General features: G+C 50.1%; 1 protein-coding gene and 1 long non-coding RNA gene across 8 annotated transcripts in view; one reads left to right on the top strand and one right to left on the bottom strand.

Annotated features, from left to right (window-relative positions):
- The window catches only part of LOC106963762 (uncharacterized), a 15,370-nt gene extending 9,420 nt beyond the window's left edge, over positions 1-5,950 (top strand). The window contains exon 3 of the long non-coding RNA XR_001428255.1: positions 5,687-5,950. This is a non-coding gene — a long non-coding RNA (uncharacterized LOC106963762). The remainder of the gene's footprint in view (positions 1-5,686) is intronic.
- Positions 1-8,935, bottom strand: part of LOC106963760 (rho GTPase-activating protein 17-like) — a 37,169-nt gene that overhangs the window by 8,627 nt on the left and 19,607 nt on the right. For 2 of the 7 annotated variants that reach the window (XM_015058834.1, XM_015058839.1), the window contains 17 exons: positions 8,246-8,350; positions 8,106-8,138; positions 7,795-7,871; positions 7,609-7,720; positions 7,411-7,487; positions 7,207-7,324; positions 6,176-6,244; positions 5,961-6,042; positions 4,170-4,297; positions 3,669-3,780; positions 2,763-2,844; positions 2,602-2,682; positions 2,417-2,530; positions 2,246-2,337; positions 1,961-2,105; positions 1,177-1,437; positions 327-451 (listed from right to left, as the gene is read on the bottom strand). In XM_015058834.1, coding sequence (XP_014914320.1) covers positions 327-451; positions 1,177-1,437; positions 1,961-2,105; positions 2,246-2,337; positions 2,417-2,530; positions 2,602-2,682; positions 2,763-2,844; positions 3,669-3,780; positions 4,170-4,297; positions 5,961-6,042; positions 6,176-6,244; positions 7,207-7,324; positions 7,411-7,487; positions 7,609-7,720; positions 7,795-7,871; positions 8,106-8,138; positions 8,246-8,350 — 1,813 coding nt within the window. Of the gene's footprint in view, positions 1-28; positions 452-1,176; positions 1,438-1,960; positions 2,106-2,245; positions 2,338-2,416; positions 2,531-2,601; positions 2,683-2,762; positions 2,845-3,668; positions 3,781-4,169; positions 4,298-5,960; positions 6,043-6,175; positions 6,245-7,206; positions 7,325-7,410; positions 7,488-7,608; positions 7,721-7,794; positions 7,872-8,105; positions 8,139-8,245; positions 8,351-8,935 lie in introns of those variants that run through there. The other 5 variants (XM_015058835.1, XM_015058838.1, XM_015058837.1 and 2 more) reach the window with 5 other exon arrangements.

Below are 8,935 nucleotides of genomic sequence, written 5' to 3'. Positions count from 1 at the left end.
AGGACAGGAGGACAGGTTGAGGACAGACGGACAGGTTCTACTGATCTCATATCTACGTCTCACTACTGAAACCCGTCACAATATAATGGCTTCATATCTGTCCATCCATAGTGACCGATTAGCTTTAGATAGCCGGTTCTGACCCGGTTCTGACCCGGTTCCATGTTTATACCTGATGGAGACGTTTCCTGTTTTACTCCACAAAGTGAAAAACACCTGAAGCTGCTGCTGCCCCAGCAGGTTGTTGCTAGGCAACCAGCGATCAGAAGGTGTCGATCAGCCTGCAGTGAAGCGTCGGGCGTTGTGCTGCCAGAAGTCCGACTCACCTCGCCGCATCATGTGAGGACTGGGCCCCATGGACCCGGTCCCAGACGGCCCACCGCCTCCAGAACCGTTCCTCTGAGGAACCGGCGTGGGCGCCGCTGCAGCGCCGTCCCGCAGCTTCAGGCTGCTGTACAGAAAACAGAAACCAGAACAGAGTCGATCAGCAGGAGGATCTGGTCCAAAACCAGCAGCCATCGTGTTCTGGTTCTGGACACTGTGGGTCAGAACCCGCGATGAGCATCAGCTGCTGCTGTTCAACTCCATCTGCCACAGCGAGACACGGTGGCGGCAGCATCATGCTGTGGGAGGAAGGTCAGAGTTCATGGACAGAGCCAGAAGAATCCTGGAGGAAAACCTGAGTCTGGAGGTTCACCTTAAAGAATGGCCTAGTCAAAGTGCAGAGCTGCACTCTGCTGCCACCCCCTGGTGGTCAGTGTGAAGCGCCGCGACTCATTATTATTATTTCACATTGGAGCCGACACTAAATATTAATATTAATGATAGTTATATTGTTGTGCCTCCGCCCTCCACCAGGGGGCGACGGCCTGCAGGGAGCAGGAAGCTCTGGTTTCTGTTTCCTGTTCCAGGCTGAAGCAGCAGCTCATCCATCATGTCTCCTTTAAACTCAACGCTCATCAAAACAGTAACTTATCCAGATTACAGTGACTGGATAAATTACTGTAATCTGATTACCAGACTGGATCCAGTAAGGTGTCAGATTACAGGAGCACGCTGATGACATCACTACAAATGTAACAGCAGAATTCATGAAGATCTGCAGCAGCAGCAGGAGCTGCAGCAGCCATGCAGCAGGAGCTGCTGCAGCCATGCAGCAGGAGCTGCAGCTCTTACCTGAGCTCCTCTGTGTTCTGGGCCAGCAGCTGCTGCACTGCTGCCAGAGCAGCCAGATCCTGGACCAGGCTGAGCTGGGGCCCATCCAGCCCCGACCCCCCCACTGGAGGCGGGGCCTGTGGGTCAACCTGGGGGACCCCATGGCCCAGGACGGGGGCCTCCATAGGGGGCAGAGGAGGCTGGAAGGCAGGTGAGGTGTGCTGCTTTCTACCTAAGGTGTTAGTGCCTCTACGGAGGGCGGGGTCCGACTGCTTGTTAGAGCTGGGGGGGGGGGGGCCGGGAAAAAAAAAAAGCCCAGTTTTCCCCCAATGGCCCCTTCAGGTGGTACAAAATGCTGTTTATAAAAAATATGAAATTGGGCCACTGTCTCTTTAAGAAGCTCCTGCTCTTTCTGAAGCTCCACCTCCAGGAAGTTGTCCCAACATGGCTCCTCTATTAACCCTTTAATGTCTTTAGTGTGTTGCTCTGAGCAGCAGCTATAAAGAGCTCAACTGGTTGCTAATTGCTGCTGGCTAGTCTGGAGGAGCTGAAGCTTGAAGGCGGGGCTAGGTCCACCCAGGTGTCCTATCAGCTGAATAGTTTCCATGGAAACTAAAGGATTCCTCTCACATGAAAGAATCAAAGCAACACCAAAGGGAAAACATGGAAACATGAAAGATCAAAACTTAACTTTATGATACCGGCCCTTTAAGAGGAAGAACTGAAGTCAGAATAAACTCCTGACAGGCGGATCAGAGGAGGAGGAGCTAAGGGCTTCCTGAGGGGCGGAGCTTAGGGTGATTACTTGTCTTTCCGCGCGGTGTCTGCGTCTGCTCCCAGCATGCTGCTCCTCTTCCTCTCCACGCTGCAGTCGGCGTCCGGCGGGCTGCTGTGATTGGACGCTGCCGGCGGCGGCATCACAAACATGCCGGAAACATTAAACTCCACGTCTGGACAGGAAACAGACCGTTACTATCATGTCCAGCCTTCAGCCAGGAACAGGAAGTTCTAAAGCTCCACTTCCTGGTTCCAGAGTGATGAAGGGCCAGAACCACAGCCGGCCCAAAGGCCCGACCCGGCCAGAACCTACCCTCAGGGAAGAACCAGTCAGCATGCTGGATGATGGGCTCTATGATGGCCACCACATGCACCGAGGTCGCTGCCGCCATCTCCGCCAGGCTCCTGCAGGCCAGCGGGACGAGAGCAGAGATGAGACCCAGACATGACTAGCCGATGACGGAGCGCCTGCTGCGCCTCCTACCCCTCGGTCTTGGCCCACAGCAGGTTGGGTCCCAGGACGATGGCCATGTTGCTCGGTGTCATTTTGTTCGTCTCGCTGTCCTGAGCCAGTCTGGCTAAAAACTTCACCAGGTACCTGCAGGGAGACATGAGAGACGGACGCTGAAACCTGAAACGCAGCGCTGATGAAAGGCTGAGCTGACTGACCTCAGGTTGTTCCTGTTGTTCTTTGGTAGTTTGTCACAGACCAGCCAGAGAGCCTGCAGCCGTTTATCTGGGTCTGAAACACTGGAACCAGAGGAGCAGAGAGGGAGCCGTTAGCTGCAGCAGAGATCCTCCATGTCTGCTGCTGGAGCCGGGCGCCTTGCCTGGAGGCCTGGATCCACTCGTCGTAAAGCTGGGAGGTCATCAGGGGGTCAGGGAGCTCCCGCAGGTACGACTTCAGAGCGCCTGATCAAAAACACAGAAACGGCCCACGGCACAACGGTTCCAGTTCAACTGGCTGGAGAAACAACTGGACATTTATGCCACCGCACCAGGTGTGCTATATGTGAGCCCTTGATCCGACCAGCCACAGGGGGCGCCGTCTGCCTCTTACGTCCCAAACTCCATGGAAACTTGGGATGAAGTTACCATTTCAGCGGTGAGTCGCTCGACTTTCAGGCCGTTTGGATCATTTTGTTGGGAGTTGCTAATTTTTCTGCTGGGATTTGTTTTCAAGTCATTTTGTCTATGTGAACATTTCTGGATGTCGGATCAGAACTCCATAAGAAGTTTGTTATTTTTGATAAGTTTGTTTTAAGGATCCGTAGCGATTCGGCTGAACTGCCATGGACCCATTATTCATTTTTATTAAGTTTTTGACATGTTTTCAAATGCTAATGCTTTTAGCATTCTTAATGACGCGCCTGTGATTCCCGGGCTTATCAGTCCATGCTAACAGAGTTTTGAATGTGTTTTTCAATGAATGGATTAATGTAAGATTGAACAAGCTAATCTGTAAAACACAGGTATTAATTAAATCCTTTAATGTCGGGGAGGAAGTGTTTGAACTTCTCAGCTCTTCTGCAGAATCTAACAATTTTTCCAACAGGATATTCCTGATTTAGCTTCAGCCATCTTCCCACAGCATGATGCTGCCACCACCATCCCTCACTGGAGGCATGGTGGTGTTTTCTAACCTGAGTTTATGACTGAATAAAGGTGAAAAAGGTCTAGGGTGTGAATACTTTGGGAGGCCACGGCAGTGACCTGCGGAGCGGATGGGGCCGTACCGGCGACAGCGTGGGGGTCTGAGTAGAACTCCTCCAGCTGGGAGGTGGAGCAGTCCAGCGCCGCCTTCAGCTTCTTCAGCTTGGAGGCTCCAGCTGCGATCCTGAACAGACCCTGGAACATAGAAACAGGCAGAAATACGAATTAAAATACAGAGAAACTCCAGAAGAAGATGTGAGCCCCGACTCTGAACACAGTGTTCCAGATCTGATGAGTAAAATGGATCTGCCTGCTGCACAGCATGAAGCCAAACACACAGCCTGATGTCATGGTGGCAGAGCGGCAGATGCAGCACTTCATCCCTTCTGAAAGCTGCGACTTACCGACAGCAGCTCGGAGATCAGACCTTTGTTTTCTAAGTTAAGACTGATGGAAGAAATCCTGTTAACCAGTCAAAGCTGCTCTCTGCTGCTGCTACCAGAGGGGAAGCTAGCAGAGGAGATGCTAGCAGAGGGGATGCTAGCAGAGGGGATGCTAGCCTCTCCTCCAGCTGAGCGGCTCACCTCCTCCTTCATGCCGGTCTCCAGCAGCATCATGACGCAGGCCTCCATCGGCACAGCGATCTCTCTGCCGCTCCTCTTCAGGTGATCATCCAGAGCCGTTCCAAATGCCGGTTTCTCCATCCAGGAGTCTGAGCCGGAAAAGGAGACAGCAGAGGGAATGGAGATCGCTTCTTTTCTTTCTCTATTAGAATAGTTCATGTAAGAACCAAAAGAAATCCTGAAGGAAAGGAGCAGAAAGAATTAACTTATATCTGCTTTGTCTTCACAAAAAGAGAAAATCAGTTAAAAATCTATTTCAAATACAACAAACATCTGATTATTTAACTCCATAATTGCTTCATCATATCAGTTTCACACACTATAGATATTGTATAAAGCAGTGGTTCCCAAACTGTTTCTTCTGCGCCCCCCCCAGAGGTTTCCAAACATTTTCTGCACCCCCCCTATGGATTACAAATGGCTGTCTGGTTGAAACGACGCGTGTGATGGGGGGGGGAGCATCGACTTTTTGGGGGGCCAAATGAATGTACGTAGCTGAAAATAGACACCAACATCGGTAGCCTACGAGGTACTTGTTAAGCTTAAGGTTCTGTATTGATATTAGCTAGTCATCTTTTAGCTAACATTAGCTAGTCATCTTTTAGCTAACATTAGCTAGTCATCTTTTAGCTAACATTACCTGCATCCAGCAGCTTTACTCAACTCAGTCGGTTAGTTTGGGGGGGAAAACTGTGAAAAGTTCTTTGCGTTTTGCTGGTTTGCTGCCGTGATTCTAACACAAACCTACGTAGCTCCGCTCAGCAGCAGCAGGTCTCCTTCACAGGTGGAAACCCAGCGCATACAGTGTTCATGTTTGTTTTTTTTCATCCAGACGGCTTCCCGCGCCCCCCTGCAATGACACGGCGCCCCGCTAGGGGGCGCGCCCCACAGTTTGGGAACCTCTGGTATAAAGTGACACCTTTAACGGAAATGCCTCTTTCCATCATCACTGTTCTGAATCTCAGTTTGTTTTAGGTTTTGTTTGTTTCTCTTCTTACTAATCTGTTTCTGTTTTAAGTGCTTTGGACATAAATTTTAAATCTTCCATCAGCGTCGTTTTAGTGACTTCATTTACAGCTCTGAGCAAACACTCCTGTTGCCATGGTAACTCCTCTGACATGAAGCTTAGTGATCATTTAATCTCTTCCATGTCCTCTATAGCTGCCATATCATTATTTCTTATTATTTACCACCGTCAGTCGTCACTTGGACAGCTAGCATTAGCGTTAGCTGCTAAGCTCCTCCCTCTGCTGCGTCCTGTGATCATTTAAATGGTTTTGAAATGTTTCTCCGTCTGCCTCTGTGGGACTAAGTTAGAAAGAAAATGTCTAGCAGGAGTTTGAGCATCGGACTGTGGGTCAAAGGTTATGTTGATGCATGTTTACCATCCAAAACTCTCCTAAACGCTTCGTCCAATCAGCAGTAAGATGTCAGAGTCAATACAGATCGGAGAGAGAGAGGGCGGCTAGAAAAACCAGGTGTGTGTGTGTGTGTGTGTGTGTGTGGGTGTGTGTGTGTGTGTGAGTCATGCCCTCATGCTGGGAGCCAGGCTGGGCTGGTTAAGGCCACATGTTTGGTCCAGAGAGAAAACAGGACAAACACAAAGCAACCAGGCTGCAGAGCAAAGAAATAAAAACTAGATGAAATCTTCACGGCTCAGGATCTGAAGCAGAGGACGGACTCGGGTTTCGCTGAATGTGGTGAACAGGAAGTGGACGGCTGAGCCGTTTGGCGTTTCCTGCAGGTTTCTACCTTGCTGGGCCCGGATGGCCGGCAGAACGCTCTCCAGAACAGACAGAGACTTCCTGTGGTAATCAGCCTGAGCCTCCAGGAGCTACACACACACACACACACACACACACACACACACACACACACAGAGGAGGAAGGGCTCAGCTGATGCACAATAACAAACATGGATGGATCTGCTGCTGGGCCTCCTGGCGGCTCTGCAGACCTGGACTCACCGTGATGAAGTAGTGGGCGTAGTCGCCTTCTTTGGAGAAGAAACTGTACATGTCTGCAGCGAGCTGGTCCTGTTCCACAAACCGTTAATCACATTACAACAATGATTCATCAATAACTGCAGAATAAAGACATTTACTGAAACACAGCAGGAATGAGGCCAAACATTACAAAATGTAAAATAAGAACATTAGTCTGTTCCAACTCCTCTGGTTAGGGTTAACCCTACCCACTTATTAACCAGGTAACCAATAGTAACCCCAGGATCATCCATACTCTGCATTGCTGTTGGGCTTTTCGTGTGCAGACAAACTTTCACTAAAGGAAGGAAAAGTTAGTGACTTTTAAGAAAGAAACTGTTTATTTTCTGACATTATTTCCATCTAATATATTTCAAATATCATGAATGAATATTAGGAGGTTAAATGAAAAATCTGCAGAATGTGACTTTAATCTGAATGTCAGAATAATCAACAGAATAATATTTACTGAAATAATCGTTATTTGGAGCCCTAAATGTGTTTATTATGATTTTAGAAACATCATAACAGAATAAAAACAGCAAACTGGTTTCCTCCCAGTTTATGTTACTGGGACCAGAGCAGTGAAGACATTGAGCAAGATGGGGGAGACATGGGGGAGACATGAGGGAGACATGGGGGAGACATGGGGGGAGACATGGGGGAGACATGGGGGAGACATGGGGAGACAGGAGGGAGACATGGGGGAGACAGGAGGGAGACAGGAGGGAGACATGAGGGAGACATGAGGGAGACATGGGGGAGACATGGGGGAGACATGAGGGAGACATGAGGGAGACATGTCTCTGTGTTTAAAAAACTTCATCAGTGAAGAGGCAGAATGTCACAGCATCTCTGAATCATATTTTCTTCTGTGACGTGATGATAAAGTTGCAAAGAGACTACAGAGCGTTGCCGTCGGTTACCTGGACTACAGAGCGTTGCCGTCGGTTACCTGGACTACAGAGCGTTGCCGTCGGTTACCTGGACTACAGAGCGTTGCCGTCGGTTACCTTGCAGAGCTCCACTTTGTTCATGGCCTCGTCTACCTCCTCCTTCAGCAGGTCTGCCTTGGCCGTCAGCGCCTGAGTGTTTGTTCCTGAGATTATCGACTTGGTCGCCTGCAACCACCTGAGTCCAGAGCAGCAGCGCAAAGCAAACGTTAGAAATGCAGAGGAAGGCCTGAATCGTTCAGAACCAAATGGATGCAGACGGACCGGGCTCTGGCAGAATCGTAGTCCAACACCAACTTGGCCAGCTGCTTCCTCTGCTTCAGGATGTTTGGGATTTCTACCTGAAATCACCAAGCAGGACACAAACAGTCCAGTTCAACACAGCAGCAGACATCCAGGAGGAGGTCGGCCCAGGTTCCTCCATCATAATGGACCAGAACCAGACCCATCAGCGTGTCGGACCTCTGCCAGCTGGCTGATCGGGTCCAGAACCTCCTTCTCCATCTGCAGCTCGTGCTGCATCAGCTCCGTGGCCAGACGGTTCTCCACCTCACCGCACACCTCCATCATCTTCCTGTGGACACAGACAGGATCAGGCAGAGTGACGGTTTCTCACCCGGAACCGACGGCAGCCGATACCGGACTCACCCGATCGACGAGTCTTCCCCTAGCTGGGTTCCTCCCTCCACCATGGCCTGGGACAGAGCGGTGAGAGGAAGCTTTTTCTGAAACAACACAGTAGCTCACATTAGAGAGGAAACCAGCAAAGCTCAGGATCTACAGCTGCAGCCGGTGGAAGAGCCTTCAGCAGCTTCCACTGAGCAGGACAGGAGGAGGAAGACTAGGGAGGAAGATGAAGTGATGAAGAGCTGGAGCTCTGCTTCCCAGAGTTTCATGCGTGGAAAACAGATGCTGAGATGGAAAGGAGAGGAAGATGTGACGATTCAGGAGGTTTTTACCTGACCGTTTCCTGTATAGAGGCGCGGGACAGACTGGTCAGAAACAGAGACAGAACATCATGGAGCATTCTGCCGACCTCTGCAGTCCAGAAACAACTCGGACATTTAGGGATGAACAAAGCCTCAGGTCATGAACTTACATGTCTCTTCTCTGCTTCTGCTCCGATGTGACCCTGCAGACATGACACCATCTTCTTGTGCGTGTTGTGGGAAACAACGCGCACCAACTCCATGCGCCGCTCAATCTGTCAGCAACAAAGACGACGTCATTACTGAATAAACGCCTGAAATATTCACAACTTTTACATTGAGTCCCTCCAAAAACTCAAGTTTCAACAACTTTGTCTTATCTCAGATAGCAACGAAATGTAGGGAGTCATTCTAAAGCAGAGCGGAAATTATACATGCTTTTAGTTTTTACAGATATGAAATCTGATTCATTCACCAGACCAGGAGAAAGACTCAGGATGGCTGGACCGCAGTCCAACAATCGGCCTGACTGCGTCCTGACAATCAGTCTGACAATCGGTCGGACAATCGGTCCAACTGCAGTCCGACAATCGGACAATCGGTCTGACAATCGGTCGGACAATCGGTCCAACTGCAGTCCGACAATCGGTCTGACAATCGGACAATCGGTCGGACAATCGGTCCAACTGCAGTCCGACAATCGGACAATCGGTCGGACAATCGGTCCAACTGCGTCCCGACAATCGGTCTGACAATCGGACAATCGGTCGGACAATCGGTCCAACTGCAGTCCGACAATCGGACAATCGGTTGGACAATCGGTCCAACTGCAGCACGACAATCGGACAATCAGTCGGACA

This window comes from Poecilia latipinna, unplaced genomic scaffold, assembly GCF_001443285.1.
Source record: "Poecilia latipinna isolate Pla-1442-1.1 unplaced genomic scaffold, P_latipinna-1.0 Scaffold1578, whole genome shotgun sequence".
NCBI classification, from domain to species: Eukaryota; Metazoa; Chordata; class Actinopteri; order Cyprinodontiformes; family Poeciliidae; genus Poecilia; species Poecilia latipinna.
Note: the sequence above shows the minus strand (reverse complement) of the source record. Positions and strands in the feature narration are given on the sequence as shown.